Source organism: Sebastes fasciatus, chromosome 10 (genome assembly GCF_043250625.1).
Source record: "Sebastes fasciatus isolate fSebFas1 chromosome 10, fSebFas1.pri, whole genome shotgun sequence".
NCBI lineage: Eukaryota > Metazoa > Chordata > Actinopteri > Perciformes > Sebastidae > Sebastes > Sebastes fasciatus.
Window position 1 is genome coordinate 25162800 of NC_133804.1, and position 18908 is coordinate 25181707.

Sequence of the window (18908 nt, forward strand, 5' to 3'; positions counted from 1 at the left end):
ACACGGGTCTCCTGGTTAAAAGACCGATGTTTGTTGAACTCATCCACCTCCCACACCTTCCCACCATAAGTGGTCTTTCTCGCCTTTTATACACCGTCTCTAACTCTTACATAGCATTTATACGCGGATGCGTTTACGTTGCAGTCAGTACAGGATACATGGTGTACAAATGACACGCGGAAATCAAGAAAGGCTCACTTATTGCGCATTATCGTGGCATTTATGCGCCTTTTCGTGCGAATGGGCTGGACATGTCAATGCTCTCCTACAATACTACGTTTCCATACAACTAAACTGCATTCTAAATTAGGTCTCCTGGATTATGGTTGCAGTTTTAAACAGTTTTAACCATGTGGTTAACAACACCACTTTGTTGGGTTTAGGCAACAAAACTACTGGGTTAGGTTTAGTAAAAAAACATCATGGTTTGACTTAAAATGAGTAAGTAAGTGAACGCTGACTTTTAGTTTTACACGGGACACAAACAGTGATCTCCTGGGGGAAAGTCCTGTGTTTGTTAGACTTGGATTTTCTTACTTGTTATACTCGTTATTACACCACATAACTTTCATTAACGGTCGCTCGATGTACTACGTCACCTGCTATGCGCGTGGCACGTTGTACTACGCCTCTTGCTGTGGCCTTCCACGGTATTTGTGATATGTCAAAGACAAACGTACTCTGCGACAAAATATGTTTCCCTCCAAACGTAATTGAAAATACCGTTTAGTTGTATGGGAATGTCATTTTTAGGAGACAGGGTTGGATATGTAACAGCACATTATGTCTTTGGCTAAATACAAGACAGACGCCCAAAATAAACTGAAAATGTCAAAATGTCATAAGTGTGTTTCACTGGACTAAAATCTCTTATGAAGTAATGTACGGATGTATAAGAAGGATAATTTCAGATACAATCAGACTAAATTATGACTTGCTAAAACTGCTAATTATTATGTTGTTGTTATGTGCAAGACTGGCATAAGAAAATATACAAAACATGACGTGTTTATTGATTAGAAACTTCCCGGTTTTAATTCATAGCACCAAGCGAGTCCCTTGTTAAGCTTATACCTCACGGCGGAGGCAGTTTGGCTCGTCCCTTCACACGTATTAAAGCTGTTTCCCTGTGTTTTCCTCCTCCTCATTAAGTCCTCATGCTTGCTTAAAGATTATTAGCGGTGGTCATTTTATCGCTGCAATTATTGCGTGCTGCAATGCAAGAATAACTAGATGAATTGTAAATGTGTTGTGAATCACTTTCGCAGTTTGCCCTGAATCAGCCCACTAAACACGCAGAGTTTTCCCTCTCTTGTTTGAACTAGCTACTTCTAAAATGAGCCTTGCTCTTTGATTGCATCATGGAGTGCAGCTTTCATCAGATGCCTCATAGATTGCAGAGCCAGACAAGGTACTGGGGCGAATGTTAAGGCCATGGCAATTGGGGGTATAATTAGATAGAGTTTCTGAATATTCGGTGTAGAAAACAATAATTGGCCTGCACAGATGGAGAATTGTTTTACTCACATACAGGGGTACACAAAAATGCACCAAAATACTCTCCCTCCACAGATGAAACACGATGCACACATTAAAAATATTAACTTCTATCAAAGCAATATACTGTCGTAGCAGTACGAGGCTTTAATATGTTTTATTTCCAGAGACGCTATAAAATATTATGACATGCTGGAGACCACAAATTCTCAGTGCTCACATTTAGTGCTCTTCAAATCTTTGCAAGAACAAGGCGAGGCAAGAAATAATGCAATCTGTCTGGATAAGCTGCTTATGTCGTCCTCTGACATGGTTATTGTTACTGATACATGTAGATTACAATTAGACACAACAGACGATCTGGTGAAGTTTGCTTTTCATTAGTGACACAGGGTGGGGAATTATTCAGACAGCAGACACATGCTCCGGCTCTTATGACTGTCAAATATCTGCCATTTCATCAAACTGTCATTTGAAGGATTTTGTTTGCTAGTTTTCTGGTAGAATAGTAAAATTACTGTTAAATTTGGGGATAAACTAGCCACAGCTGCCAATGAAAAATACCCTGCATTTTAGATTAAGTTAGCAACTACTTATCATTTTGATTATCAGTCAGTTATCAGTTAGTTCCCAAGCCCAAGTTGGAGTCTTCAAATTGCAAAAATATTCAGTTTACGATGTATTAAAGGTGCAGTGTGTAGGATTTGGTGGCATCTAGTGGTGTGGTTGCAGACTGCAACATACTGAGTACCCCTCCACTCACTCTTCACTTTCTAAAACTGTGGTAACGTGAGCCGCCGAGTGCAAAACCGCGTTAACGCCGTTTTCCTCGCTCAGAGGCCATCTTTAACATAATCACATTACGTTAGGAGCAACGGTACAGTTTTGCACTCTGCGGCTCAAGTTACTGCAGTTTCACAAGCATGTTGGAGAACTACAGTGGCCTTCAGGTAAGGTAAAAACGCTAAAGGCTCTCGCTAAAGCCAGTCTTTGGTTTGTCCTTTCTGGACATGGCAGACTCTGTGAAGAGGACCTGCTCCCTGTGTAGATATAAACGTCTCATTCTAAGCTAACAAAAACACAACAATTCTTAGTTTCAGGTGATTATACACTATAGAAAACATAGTTATGCATATTATATTCCATTTCTGCTAATAGTTCTCCTGAAATGTTACACGCTGGTCCTTTAAACAGAGAAAAGCAACAAAATCCTGTTGTTTAAGAAGGCAGACTGAGTGAATGATTGGCACTTTTTTTCTTGATAATTGAGTTAAACAATTAATCAGTCCACAATTCAATGACTAATTTTCTGTTGAAAACCAATTGCTTAATCTACTAATGGTTTCAGCACTTTATGAGATACAGTCTAAAGCCAGAGTGAGGTGGATTTATCATGGTTTAAAGCAAGAGTAGGATTAATGCTTCATTTACATGGAATCAGGCAGACGGTAGACAGCAAACCGGATATCATGTTAGTGGTCGGGAGCAGGACGGTAAAACTAGGTGAGGCCGGCAGAGAATACCGGTAACGGTAACAGTAGACGGCAAAGTTAAAATATTTTAACATTTTGCCGTCCTCCGCAACGGAATTTACAACCAGATGTTACGTAGCTCCCTCACACCGTATAAAGTTGTTCAACTTTGCAACAGATAATTAAGAAAAAGCTGCATTTTTATAGCTACATGCATTACTAGAATAATTACATAAAATAGTAGAAAGAAAATAATTTTATTTAATATATTTTATTCCATCACCGTAGCAACATATCTTCATGCGTGTTTCATTTTGCCGCCCTGCCATTCCGTCGGACTGTTTGTTTGTTTTTTCCCGTGCCGTCCAGAAGGTGATGTCCGTCTGCCGTCTATACCGCCTGCCTGATTCCATGTGAATGCAGCATAATGGTGGTTAGTGAAACAGGCTTGTGCCCATAAGGTTGATGGTTTGAATCATACAATTATTAGGAAAATATACTGTAGCGTGGAAGACGTTCTCTTCACACTTTCAAAAGCTTCAGTCTTTTGTCTCAGTGCAAAAATGGTCATTAAAATTTCCCTGAGCATGAGGTGAGTCTCCAAATAACTTATTTTTTCCTACTAATAGGGCTTGGCGATATGGAGAAAAATATCGCAATTTCACCAAATACCTCGATATCTATATTGCGACGCTATTGTAGGTTTGACTATTGGTGCTATTTTGACAAATAATCATTAATAATGTGTGTGACATGTTAGTAGGTGGGTAAAGGCAAATCATAGAACAGTCTGGTAAGTTCAGAAAATCACATCCCTGTAACGCAGCCTTTAAAACCAGGAAAAGATAACACCTTTTACAATTACAAACATATAGCACAGAGAAGCAGCACATCCTCACATTTTGAGAAGCAGGATAGAGTGAATGTTTTTGCTTGATAAATGACTTCATCGATTATCAAAGTTGACGGTGAGCTTTCTGTCTATCGACTAATTAATCAGCCCTCGTTAAGGTTCAAAACTGACTTTGGCATAAAGGACTGGAGACTCGAGGAGGACATAAAATGCATTAAGCGTTCGTCCTCCAACAATTAACACGCAGGCATTTCCAATATGATCTATTTCCTCTGAGAGGCCACAATGAAAACCAGCTGGAGACGAGTTACAAAACACCTAACACAGGTCCATGCAATAACAGATTAGGTAAATTGGCTTTTTTTATTTTTCCTCTGCTGAACGTTATGAAATTAGAGCACCTCAGACTGGAGTGAAATGATTGTTTCCTTGTAATTATCGTATAAGCTACTGTATGACTCAAAAAATATAATTCAGTTTCAACAAGGATTTGAGTTCTTACACTTATACAGAAAGTGTGTCTGTGGATTGTTTTAATGGAATAATAAATAAACATTTTAACTTCAAATATGTTAATTTACATGCTGTAGCTGTATAATAAACCACAAATATAAAGACTTTTAAGCCTTTTTCATCCGCTTAGTATGTTTAAAGATACAAATGTTCTCTTTTTAGTTTAGAAATACCATGAGAAATGTGTGATACTGTAGAGCTATAATAGGCTCTATAATAATAAGCACAAATCTTTTTACATTACATCACTTTAGCCTCAGGATTCACATCCAGAATCCATACTGAGAAGTTTTTAAACATTTTGTTCTACTTAGTAAAACTGTCTGAAGAGACTTTGTTCCGCTGAAAACTGTTTCGACCTTTTGTTTTATTGTAACTCTTCCTGCAACGTGTATGGATGACCACTGGTAACCACTCTCCACCTCCCCACACCCTCACATCTCCGCTGGTCAGAGCTGTTCTGACCTGCGTGGCGATAACTACATATATATGCGCTTTTCACAGGGCTGCAAGCAAAGATTATTTCAGCGTAAGGCCACTGGCGGTCACATTTACATTTCATATGTTAGGCATTTAGCTGAGGCTCTTGTACAGAGCGACTAACAATGAGCAGAGTGAGCTTAAATTTCAAGACTGCCAACAGTAAAAATAAAAAAAACAAAGGATACAGGAGTCCAAAGCCTCCTGATAACACACAGGACAGAAATCTCCGTGCCACAAGAATGATTCTGTGTAATAGAAAAGGTGAAGAAAAAAAGCCTCAGGGAGAAAAGGTAGAGTTCTACCTACAAAACAACATATTCAAATACTGCAAACGTCTAACACTCTAACAAACATGCTGAGTCACATATTAGTATATTTACATTTACATACATTATTCTTCTGTGTGCATTTTGTCACCATGTTTACATTCGTAATATAAAAAAATCTTCTGAATATCTCTGGGTTTTGGACGGGGCGACAAAAGAAAAGCAATATTAAGACATGGGAATTTTCCACTATTTTCTGACATTTGACCAAATGATTAACTGGATAATTGAGAAAATAATTGGCTGGTTAATTGGCTAATTAATCAATAATAAATATACTCGTTAGTTGAAGCCCTATTTACTTATTTTTGTAAATTTGAGTTAGCTCCAACACAATTAGCATAGTGTGTTGACATCTAACTAACTAAAATGGAAGGAGTCTCTTTCCGTCTGTCCTTTGATTTTCTCTACAACCGTTCATCCAATTGACTTCACATTTGGGCTGAACGATTTTGAAAAAAATATCTAATTGCAATTATTTTTACTGATATGGCAATTGCGATATGATTTACGATATTAGAGGAAATGGCGTTGCAGTAATGTGGTATGCACTGTAACCACTCTGCTACCAAGGCGTCCACATAATATTATGTTTGTTTATAAATGGACTAACAGAGCCACTAGTGTCTGGCTATGCTCAATTTACTGCCAAGCCAAGATAAAGGACATCAAATTCCAGTAGAGGTTGGAGGGAGGACGATGCGCATGGCTTACGTTGCATTTGTTTGCTAGAAAGTTCATGTGTTATTTAGGGTGACAAGACAAGACATGGCAGAGTCAGTCTCAAAGAAAACAATAGGCAACATTTTAGATTTGCAACTGACGAAAAACATAGACGAGGCAACGTGTAAAGTGGTCACTCTCTTATTATTATCATTTAGTGTTTTTTGTTGCATTACCGCCACCATGTGGACTGGAGTCTTTACACTCTCATTCATCGGCTCTCAGTTTCATTATGTTCCACTTGGGAGCGCTGCTGAGTCAAGTTCAACATCTAGTGGTAAAATTTGGTGTACCAGTCCAGTGTTTGGCTTAATATCAAACTGGTAAACATTTTTACACCGGCCCAACCCGAACAATATCATCATTTATGGTAAGTTAACTAACAGGTCATTTCCCCACAAAAACTTTTAAGTAACCTTTTGAAAGACACCGAAGTCCTCTTACCTGCTGAATCATTGTACACTGTTCAGTAGCTGTAGCTAAAATTAACGACATAGCTGAGCCCAATGCAGTGGGTAAAAAAGCTATATACTGTGTGACACATTGTACTATTGTCCTATATATATTTATATATATATATGTATATATATATATATAAATAATTCTGCCAATGCAAAGCATAGACAGACAACATCATCACTTTCAGAAGGTGTCGTTCTTAGTTTTTCTTTTGAGTCAAATCTGTAGCTGGGTACATACGAGGGCGGTGGATTTTTCCTGGATGATGCGTTTGTGTGTGTGTGTGTGTGTGTGCATGTGTGTAACTTAGCGCACCTGAATCTGAATCGAGGAAGGCTTGCGACTGACGGTGAGTCATCATCGCCATGGTGTTAAGCCTCCCGTTCCCGGGGGAACAGGGTTACCGTCTCTACACCGCTAGGGATTTTTATTTTTACATTTGAAAAGCAAACCGGAGCCCGGCTCACAACAATCCTCCACTCCCTCTCTCTCTCTCTCTCTCTCTCTCTCTTCCTCCTCTATGACTGAGCTGAATCACACACACACACACACACCAGACAGCACACACATCTGCTCATTTCAGAGCACCACGTCCTTATCTATGTCTGTGTGATATTCAATATGTTTCAGATATCAAAACACGAAACTATGCAGATGAGATGAAGGAGACAATATCACAAACTCAATAACAGTCTCTGCTCTGTCATTTGCTGCTGAAGACCACATACTGTGGCTGCAGTCTTGGTGTCTCTAGCTTGAGTTCTTAGTACACAGAATCAAGGGTTGAGAACGTTTCCTGAAAGCAGTTATCTTAGCTTAACATAAAGACTGGAAACGGGGAAACAGCTGGCCGGGCTCAATGCAAACTTAAAAAATATGCATACCAACACCTGTAAAGGTTACTAACGAACATGTTGTGTCTTGTTCGTTTAATCCGAACACTAACAGAAATGTAAAACAATAAGTGGTTTTAGGGGGAGTTATTAGCTGTAACTATTTCTTGGTGACTTCATGGAAATCTTGGCGTCACAGCGAGGTTGCCAGGCAACCAGTGGTGACTTTGCACAGAAGTTCTGGGCAGTTAAAACTGACTTGAAAGTGGAAAAACACTGGAAACAGCTGCCAGGCTCTCTCTAAAGTTAGAAAATATTCATACTAGGGCTGTACTGGATGTCGTTTTTTTTTGTCGAATGAAGCTTCAAATGTCTGTCGTCCTATAAAAAAAATCCTCGAACAAAATCCTCAATTTGAATAAAGTGATTCATTGGATTGAATGAGTTAGTCTGTTTTTATTAAATCAACTTTTTTATTAATGAATATAAATCTTCATTACATGCCTCTCTTTTGTGTGCAGCGATCGGGAGAGCAAACAAGTTTTTTGACTGCAGTGAAAATGTTGTTTTTGAAAGGCTAAATGCCAACAAATATGGATTGAAGCAGAATATTTCGTTGATGAAATGATGATTTCCAAAATTCCTAATTCCTACCAACACCTCTAAGGCTTAGTCGTGTCATCTGTGGATTGTTGAGCGTTACGTGGTGTAACTATTTCTTGACAAACTGTTTCAACAGCGGATTACACGAACAAGATACGACTTTTTGAACTTTACACAGAGTCAGGCTAGCTGTTTCCTCTTGCTTCCAATCTTTATACTAAGCTTTGCCCCGTGGCTCCAGCTTCATACTCACATAACTCACAGACATGAGAGTGGTCCTAATCCCATCCTCCCATCTAACTCTCAGCAAGAAACTGAATAAACAAATTTCCCCAAAATGTTGAATTCTTTTAAAGCTGATTTCCCTTACAGGACTAATATGAATATAAAACTCTATGAGTAGCCTATAGCACCCCCACTACTGAAGGTGCAAAGTCACCACTGGTTCCAAAAGTATTTTTCCCCCACTTTGAATTCCCATTTGAAAGTTTTCTGGTAATGATATACTCAATGTTCTTTAAGATAGAATCAGGGTCTGAAATTAGCAACCGTCAACCGCCAAAGTAAATTGTTGGCAGTGGGGGATAAAATCGTGAGGTCATCTGCCGCCTTGACGGACAGGGAAAACGCTTCCTAGTTGTCCGATTCCTTGGCCTCCTCAAGTCTCCGTGACTATCGATTCCTCTTATCGATACAGTTACGCATGTACAATGATGTAACACCATATGCATCATGTTTCAGTTTGTTTGTAACCGGGGCCATGGCAGTTTTGTTTTTTAATCAAAGCAAATATTTAAATAAAATTACAATAAATTATTTCCTAATCATTTGAATCATGTGTTTTTAAGCAAATAACCATGACAATAACAAAGTACAGTACTGTGTGCAGTACCCTCCCAGAGTGTAGTTTGAACACTAGAATTTACCACGAATATAATGTTTTTTATTTAAAATATATCGAACATTAAATGACATCAAATCTAAAATGTTATTCCTTCATTTTGAGCATAGATTTCAAAAGTGGTAGATACAATTTCTGAAAGGCAGGCAAAAAAAATACTTGCCACAGTGGCAGGCAGTGAAAAAGTTCATTTCAGACCCTGCATAGAAACAAGGTAGTATCCGAGATAAAGCGAGGATACTATAGGTTTGTGTTGAGCCTCAGACACCGTTGCTATGGAGAGGCGCAAAATCAGAGCAATAGCAAATTCTTAGCTGCTGCAGTTGGGAACAAAACGCCATATTTGCAGAATTAATCCGAAATGACCCAGAGTTCAAAACTGAATTGGATGTTTGTCACCGAAATACTCCTCGGGAGTTGTAATTGACCTCTCTCCTTACGTTATACAGTGTAATACAATTGACATTTTGCTAAAGAACCAGATATATTGAAAGGCACCCGCTCTTCTTTTGTTCTGATGATTCAACGAGGAGCGATCCAAACTGCCTGTTTAACACTTTCTATGCAGAAAATGAACACAGCTTTTACATCTGGAAACCTTGAAGTCCAACATGTCTCCTCCAACTTCTCAACTCTATTGAAAATAAAACAGTCACAAAACAGATATGGTATCAGGTGGTACTGCACTCCTCTAGGTAAAAAAGTGCCAAGAAAGCAACACACTTCCTTAAAGCACCACCATTATGAGCTTGCACAAAAGCAGATGTTTTGTGAAGCGTTTCAATACAGATGTACCCAATAATTTGCCTATTTTCAAGACTGTGGTTTACATTTACATCTTTATTTAAAAAGCACAGGCCACAATAGAGGCCTGTGATGAAATTGTCAGAAAGAGGTTACCAGGAGTTGCATGTGATGTTGCACCAATGTTCAGCAATCACATACAGAGAGAAAAGCATTGCTAGAAGAGGGAGAGATACCAATTTTCTCACTGACAGGAGACTCAGTAGAGCACCATGCAGAAATGTTTGACTCAGTGGAACAGATCTTTTCTTTTCTTTTTAGGCTCACACTTTTTTTGGTGTGTGTGTGTGTTAAAAGGCATTTTGGGAAATGTAGGAAATCAATAACTTAAGTGGAAGTAAACAAAGCTGGTTGAAGCAAAGTGGAAATACCAAATAACATTTTCTTTTTCATCACAAAATCAGTCCTAGGAATGATTGAACAGCACAGAGTGAGGTATCTGAGTATGAGGGATTGTTCTCTAATATTCATCACTGCTACATTATGGTGGTTTGTCCCTCTCAGCCACTAAACTTCATAAGAGTCTTATGGTAAGTGTCCACAGGGGCGTTTTTTATTGTGAGGGATTGACTCGCGATCGCCACTAGACACAAGGCACCTGATTGGAAGAACGCTCTCCCTCGTGGGCTGCTGCTCTCAGCTTTCAAACCGGAACCAACACGGCGGCCTGTTTAGAAACTTTCTCTTATATCACGACAAACGAAATGTGTTTCTGAAAACATTTTATGGGAGAAATAAGCCAAGCAGTTGCAGAGTCTGTCTTATTTTAGATTGACAACGGTTCATTTAAAAGTTTCTAGGGAGTTTCCAGAGGCGGCGAGTCACGTCGGACGCCCGTGATTTGCATAAAGTAGCCTAGACCTCGACTTTATGCAGATGAGGAGTGGCCAACGTGTCTCTCGAATCCCGCCGCCAGGCTACCCGAATGCATTGCACGGCTGCTTACATAGACAGTGGAGGCGGAGGCTGTGGACATGTACCATTATTGGGACACAAGCAACCTAATACTGACAGACGTGGGCATGTTACCCTTTTAAGAAAATGGGATGCCATAAAATATAACATATAACAACACATCCTCATATAGATCTCATACAGTTCGTAAAGTTATTCCTCATTTTTCCTGCTTTTTCCTACAAATGTCCAGCAACACGTGTCAATTTCCGCCCGTTACATGCATACAGTCTTTTCTAAATAAACTTCCGTCTTCAAAGGAAACAACTTGGTTAAGTTTAGGCAACAAAATTACTTAGTTAGGTTTAGGAAAAGATCATGTTTTGGGTTAAAATAACTAAGAAAGTGGAGTAATTTAAGTACAGAAGTCACGTGACAAATCAACGTTGACTTCTAGTCACACATGGAATACAAACACTGGTCTCCTGGGCGAAAGTCCGGTGTTTTTTGACCCACCCTTCCACCCTGACCTCCTCCATACGGAGCGTTTGATGCTCGTTATACCTCCTGGTTCACAATAACGTAGATTACGTATGAATTGGTTATGTGGGATATATACAAATTACAGTGCATTACTTTTTGTAGGTATAGCTATGAACGGTGTATGAGAACAGCCTGCATATAAACATATGTATGATATAAGAAAAAACTGTGCACACAAACACTCTGCACACCTGAATGTATGACAGGTGCGTGGGAGAGCGGTGCGACTTGAATAGAGGTGAAAAAAACCTCCTGTGAAGGTTGTGTAGATCGAAACATCATAAATGCACAAACAAGCAATGAGAGTGTTTCCTCTTTTACATAAATTACAACAGAAAATAAACAAACATAAAGAATACTTGATTTAAACTGAACTTCAAAAAGAATAAAATTATTTCAAATTCAAAAATGTAATTATTGTATTATTGGTGGTTTGCTGGAAAAAAATATAGGACTTACTGTATCTCTTTGGTCCATCTTCCAGGCAGAAGGAGAGTGTGAGAGTGGCGTCCTCCTCGAAAAACTCTGTTGCAAAGGCGTCCCACCACAAACTGTCACTTTCCTGTTAAAGGACAACAAGAACACAACAGTTAGGACATCCTCGGGGTTAATCAACACTATGTTTTTCTAAAGATTAGTTATCTTTCGTTAATCAAAATCTTTAAAAATACAGAATATGCAGTATGTGAAAGCATGTCACTTCAGGTCTGCCCATGGGTTGTTTTCTTCTAATATTTAATAACCCAGTGAATTTCCTTTATCCAGGTTGTTGATCTTGTGCTGCTACATTTTCTTTTTTACATAAATTTAATATTGATTCATTCTGATAAGACAAAGATATTGTGAACATGCAGGCGTTTCTATGAGACAAGATAAAAAAAGAACATTGTTTTTTTGATATATGAAGTCAGCAGTGCAGCAGGGCAAGCATTCCCGTTTTTTGCAGATTGGCTTGTTTGTTTGTTTCCTTTCATTAAAATGAACTTCATGAGCTTAATTTAAATCACTGTTTTTACATTTGAGTTTACTAAAAGGTTCAAGTATGAACCGTAAAACAGTTATTATATGCGTAAAAAAATTATGAGGGCCATAAAAATACATCACAATATGAAAGGATAAGAACAAAAGGCTAACAGCTACAAAAATAAATAAAAATGCATTTAAAAATGAGTCTATAAATCAAGTTCAAAAAGTGATCTCAATGCTGGCTGCTGGCCTAAGCCTCCTCTACAGGTCGATGTAAAGCCAAAGTCTGGTAACACCCTTTACTTTTCTTAAGCCTGGACTTTGGGAGAGCCCTGCCTGAGGCTCCTACAAGTCTGAATTACAAGCTGAGGTCCAACAGCTTTATAATTCACTGCTGCTTCCACTTTCTACAGCAGGTGAGCATACCTTTAACTTGTACCTTCAAAAGTGCTATTCCAATCATTATCATATATCAAATATCATCATTATTATTTGTAGTAGTAGTGGGGGTAGTGATGGTGGATTTGTATGTTTTTATAGTTATTTTCATAGCAAAAAGCAAATGCAATTTACTTAAATAGACAAATAATACACACACTTGACTGTTATTATTCTGGTAGTGGCAGGAGGAGTAAGAAGTATTATTAGTATAAGTAATAGTAGTGGTAGTAGTAGCAACAGTAGTAGCAACAGTAGTAGCAGCAGTATCATTATTAGAAGCAGTAATAATACTCAAAGGAATAGTATATGTAGTAACAGTAGTTTGAGCCGTAATGTAAACACAAAGGACAGTTATAGTAACTGTTGTACTAGTTGTATTCGTAGCAGTAAAAGTAACAGCATCATTAGTGGCAGTTGTAGCTGTAGTATAATAGTACTAGTATATGTGTTTGTAACTGTATGTAGTAGGATTAGTATTAATGTCAGTAGTAGTAGTGGTAGTTGTAGACTTTGTGGTTGTAACTTTACTAGTAGTAGGCTATTAGTAGCAGCTAAAGCATAAGTGGTAATAATAATACTAGTTGTAGTACTAGTGCTATCTGTAAAGAGCAACAGAAGCAGTAGTCAGAGTACACTCTGTGAGGAAACACATTCATGTAAATCTCTTTGCCCTGAGATTACTCCTCTAACAGCCGTTTACCCTCCTCCCCCCTCCACCCCTCAGATAATGTTGGCGGGACGACCCCCTCTCCTCCCCTCGCCCTCGCCCCTCCACCCACCGACGTTCCACTGATGCTAATTTCCTCTGACACGTTATGACAGATCACCGCGTTTCGTTCGGCGCAGGGCTGAGGGATGGCAAGCACTTTCCAGATGTTGACAATTAGCGTTGTCACCATCGAGCAGTGTCAAGCCCGATAAGCAGCGACCGGGGCGCCTCGCAGGTCAACGTATCTCAAACACGGCGAGTCTGATGCAATGAGGAAGAGCTGTGGTCAGTGAGGAGCAACACCTGGACCTGCATCCAGCTGGTCAATCAATAGGTGATCGTGAGTTAGTGGGGAGGTCTGTCGGACGGCAAATCAATCAGCTGAACTGTGAACTACAGACTGAACTGAGACTGAGTGGATGTTTAACAATTATGAGGCAGACAGATCAAGTGCAGATAAATTGTTAAGAACAACAACATCTAATATTTTTATTTAATTTTTTATTTATTTTATTAAGAATAATCCAATTGTCCAAATTAACATCATCGATGCCGGAAACTGTAACAAGAAACATCCTTCTTCCAAGACAGGCAGCAACTAATGATTACTTTCATAATCAATTAATCTGACGACTGTCTTTTTGATTAATTGTTTAATCATTTGGTCTATAAAATGTCCAAAAAAAGTTTGAAAAATGACAATCACAATTTCCCAGAGCTCCAGATGACATCTTTAAATTGCTTATTTTGTTCAACCAACTGTCCAAAACCCCAAAATGTATGTAAATTTACAATGATGTGAAACAGAGACAAGCAGCAAATCCTCACATTTTAGAAGCTGGAGGCGGCAAATGTTCATTAATTAATCATCACAATTGTTGTTGATTAAATCAGACTGAAAACGTATATTTCAATTCAAGTTTTGTAAAAAAAAATAAAAAAAATAAATAAAAATAATAATGAATAAATGAATAAATAAAAAAATAAATAAATAAATAAATAAATAAATAAATAAATAAATAAATAAATAAAAAAATAAAAAAATAAATAAATAAAACTGAAGCCATGGAACAGCAGTTATGGCCTTTTAATGTTTTAAAAAGTTGACCATCCTTTTCCCTTCAATGAGATTACTCTTCAACTAATCAAATACTGGACCAGCTGAGTCAAAAACATAATATATTGTTATGAAAATGTTCACCAGTAATTATAGCGCCCCCATTAGTTCAATCAGTGTAATTGTTTAAATGCCAGAACAGTTCATTCACCCTCACTGCACAACAAATGGATATGTGGAAACATGCCAGCATATCTCTGTGTATATGAATGTATCAGTGGCCGGCTGTCCACTGGGAACGGACTGCATGAGCTGCCGTGTGTGTCTGTGTGTGTGTTTGAGTGACTGTGTCATACTGGGAGAATCTGCTGGTGTGAACAGACAGCATGTGTGTGGTGTCTGTTTCATATGAATACATCTATTTCAGAGGAGACTGACAGAGAAGAGTGACACACCAGGACAAAACAGACAGAGATAGAAAACAGACTTTGGTGCCTGCTCCGCATTCAGATTGAGTTCAACCCATAATCCAGCACCATGAGGAGGGGCGGGAACTCCTGGGATTGACAGTCAAGTGAAGGGTGAACAACACACTCTCTCCATACACACACACAGCAGCTCTCTACAATCTCACTGTGCAACTATGATGACCCTGTTATATTCAGCTAATGTCTATACTCTGCTCCTTGAGCTAGTTTTAATAACACAAAATAAGAATAACATAACTAGGGCTGACCTGAATGCTTCGAAGCTTCGACCGTTGCCATGGTATTCAACCTCCAAATTAGTATTCGAATGCCTCGTTTTTTATTCTTTTTTTTTTATAAGTATGTAATAATAATGTATAAATCCCCAAATAGCTTATGAAATAAGGACACATCTTACAACATTATTCATTATTCATATTCAACATTAATTGTTATTTGTTAATCTCAGACGGATATCGTATTTGTTATGTGTGGAGGCGTGTACAGTAGTGCAGTTCTAAAATATGTGTTGTTACAGATTAAACTACCCGACATCATAAAAGTATTTAAATTAGCTGCAGCTTTGAATGCAGGATTTGAACTTGTAAGGGAATATTTATAAGTATTACTACTTTTAATAAATTAAAAATCCTTAGTAGGCCTACTTCTATATGGCACAGAATGCACCCGATTTGACTGTTATCAGGCCAGTCGCTATAGGCACCATAGATGTGGGTCATTAGGGGCCAACTACGCCTACTACATTGTAAAAGTAACACATTCTAACGCGTTGTAAAATCAAATGAAATGTCAGGTTTTGAGCACAAACAAAATGGTTTCTTTAGGTATAGGCAACAAAATTACAAATTCTTTAGGTTAAGGCAAAAAAACAATTAGGTATAGGCAATAAAACTACAACTTCTTTAGGTTTAGGCAACAAAACTACAACTTCTTTAGGTTTAGGCAAAAAAACAATTAGGTATAGGCAATAAAACTACAACTTCTTTAGGTTTAGCCAAAAAAAAAAAAAATTAGGTTTAGGCAATAAAACTACAACTTCTTTAGGTTTAGGCAAAAAAAACTACAACTTCTTCAAGTTTAGGCAAAAAAACAATTAGATTTAGGCAATCAAACACCTGTCATAATTACTATGGTCACTAGAGGTCGCTGTCGTGTTCTTTCATACCTTCTTTCGGTGAACTACCATGTGAATTGATGATAAAACCTACTAGTGGGTGTAACAGGTCCCTATTGACCCACATCTATGGTGCTTATAGTGACTGATAACGCCTATTTAATAGCCTGACAACAGTCTAATCGGCTGCACAACATCAGGCTTTGGATACAATATTTGTTAATGGGATGAATTTATTGTTGGTTTTCACTGGAATTGCTGACAATAAGAAAAACAGAATATCACAAGTCGTGTCCTTGAAGTTCCCCATTTAGCATTCCACCTGAACTTCCCCTGCTGTTAGAGGATTTCATGAAAAAGTGTGATCCCCGTTTTGACATCAACTGCCTGGATTTAGTGTTGGAGATGAATTTCTCGAGTGCTGCTGTCATCCTGAGGGCTGCCATCACTCTGTTTTAAAGACCCTTCATTAAGCTTCCTCTTACTGTTTTAATGAAAAGTGTTTTACTTATAAGCTCCCACTTCTCTTCTTTTATAGAATACTGTCTTCCTTAAAAATCCCTCTTATTCATTTTACAGAAGAGGGTTGGTTAACCACCCCCTCATTCACATTTAAGCAGTGTTTCACTCACAGTGACTTCAAATATGGTTTCTTTATTAGACTCATTTATACTACTATTTTCATTTTTTCTCTCTGTGCCCTTCTCACCCTGTTTTCAAGCATTTTCCTGAAACTGAACCTTTTTTACAAAATAATATTTTCTGCTCTAACTCAATATAGCTCATTTTGGCAGTCTACTGATATTTGGCTCAGGCTTACAACCACCCAAAAAAAAAGAGCATGTATTTCACAAAGAGCAGAGCAGACAGCAGGGTCCAACCATATGATATGGTTTAGCTTGTGTCTCTATTGAAACGCCCCCCCATCCAGACAACACAGAAATCTGAGAATAACAAGCACATTTCATGCGACATGAACCGTTTGACAACAATAAAACAAATGGCACTTGACAGTTTCATTGCTCTTCTCCAAATCACTTATTTTTTAAATTAAATGTGCATTTAGTAGCGCCAGCCAATAAAGCTAAATGTTGCTCAGAACTTTTCCACTATATGCAGGGGATGCTCTATTTAGAATCAGTAACCATTAATCCTCCAAACTGGAGCTTTTGGGCAGCTTTTGGCCAGAGTCTCGCCAAGTTGTGAAACGTGGCTGGCTGAGCTGCGGACCGGCAAGGTTTGGCTCGGCTCTGAAGACAGAGGAGAAGCTGGATGCGAGCCAGACGGGCCGGAGAACAGCTAAAGCCTGGCCAGTGGACACGAGCCATATGAATCCTCTGGCTGACGCTGAACAAGCCACACCGAGGGCTCATGGTGCTGCGAATGTGGTCTTCGATTTCAATCCCTCGACTACTGCAGGAAATGTTTGAAGCTCTACTTTTATTCTGTCATTGGTTGCAGGTTAAAAAACTGTAAATGGGACATATTGACTATGAAAAAAGAAGACTTTTATTTAGGGCTGTCAAAGTTAACGCGAAAATAACACCTTAACGCAAATTCATTTTAACGCCACTAATTTCTTTAACGCATTAACGCAATCGATCTTTCAGGAGGTTTGTAGTAGGCTCAGTTTTAAACCTAGATAGAGGGTCCCTTGATCTCTGACTTTAAGATATAAATGAAAATGGTTTCTTTGGGTACCCACGAGTCTCCCCTTTAACGACATGCCCACTTTATGATGATCACATGCAGTTTGGGGCAAGTCAAAGTGAAGTCAGCACACGGACACACTGACAGCTGTTGTTGCCTGTTGGGCTGCAGTTTGCCATGTTATGTTTTGAGCATATTTTCTATGCTTAATGCAGTACCTGTGAGGGTTTCTGGACAATATTTGTCATTGTTTTGTGTTGTTAATTGATTTACAGTAATAAATATATACATACATTTGCATAAAGCAGCATATCCATATTAAATCTCCCTTCAAGGTACATTTTGAACAGATAAAAAATGCATGATTAATTTGTGATTAATCGCTATTAAATATTCGATTCGATTGGCAGCCTTGCTTTTTATTATTTTATCTCTGCCTGTCTCTCTTTGTTTCCACCTCCCTCTCTCTCTGTCTGCAGCTGCTCACTGACAGACAACGTCCTCTCTTCATTTACGCCCGTGGACTCTCTGACGAACCACGTGGCGTGACGATGTTTGTTGTCAAATGCTACAAATCAGGCCGACTCCGAGGGACCCGAGGTGAACCGACATGGTCGCAGCCGTGACGGCCGTCAGCCGATAAGGCTCTATTGATTCAAACGGATCGCACCCCATCTGAGGGGGATTTATCAATGTGTCAATTGCCCACTAGCCAACCACAAATCACCAGTGCTGGCCAGGCCCCGGGGATTTACAGGATATCCAGAGGATTGGAGGGACAGCATAGGGAGGATCCTCAGTAAATAGCAACAGAGCTGAGGGTTAAGTCCTCGCATATAGAAATGTTCTTACAGGATGGATGGGCGGATGACACAATGAGGCGACAGAAAACACAAAGAGAAGTTTTAATGTGTATAAAAACACCCCTGTGTACCGTCTATATCCATCTATATCCATCTCTACACAACCCTTTGTACTGTACTCATGCTGTATGCACATGCATCTTTATTCACTGCATGAATATTGCGTGCATTCACACAGCCACATAAAAGAAGACCACAGTTTCCTTCCCTCACTCTATCTTCTTCCAACAGTCCATAAACCACTAATGTCTCTATGTTTTACATTAACCATTTTTCCCAGCAAGCTTTTGTTAGACTGTATTTTTTTTTTCCCCCGCTGCTGTTGCTTCCAGCCTCTTGTGGCAGAAAAGCCTCCAAGAGTGTAGGCGTGTCTGGGGCCTGACCTTGGAGAATTACCAATGTCTGAAACCCCATTCAGCTCCTGAATAGCATGCAGCCCGGCTGACTGGTGGGCCAAGGAAGTTTCACTTTTGTCAGAGATTCAAACAGCTTCAGGTTATTGGGGAGCATAAAGACTTAACAGCACCAAAGGCTCTCTAGATGTTTCCAAAGGATCTTTAGCAAGGTAGCTTTTGTTTGATTGTTTGGTGAAGGCCACTGACAGATGAAACATTTCAAATAGAAGTCAAATAAAGCTATATTTTTTTAGAGAAGGTCACAGTTCATGTGCACGGAAGTGATTATATTCATTTTTGTGGCAGCAGCACCTTGACATC

At 38.8% G+C, this 18908-nt stretch overlaps 1 protein-coding gene across 5 annotated transcripts in view; it reads right to left on the reverse strand.

Annotated features, from left to right (window-relative positions):
• The window catches only part of ldb2a (LIM domain binding 2a), a 112662-nt gene that overhangs the window by 74705 nt on the left and 19049 nt on the right, over positions 1 to 18908 (reverse strand). For all 5 annotated transcript variants that reach the window (XM_074649141.1, XM_074649139.1, XM_074649137.1 and 2 more), the window contains exon 2: positions 11364 to 11466. In XM_074649141.1, coding sequence (XP_074505242.1) covers positions 11364 to 11466 — 103 coding nt within the window. The remainder of the gene's footprint in view (positions 1 to 11363; positions 11467 to 18908) is intronic.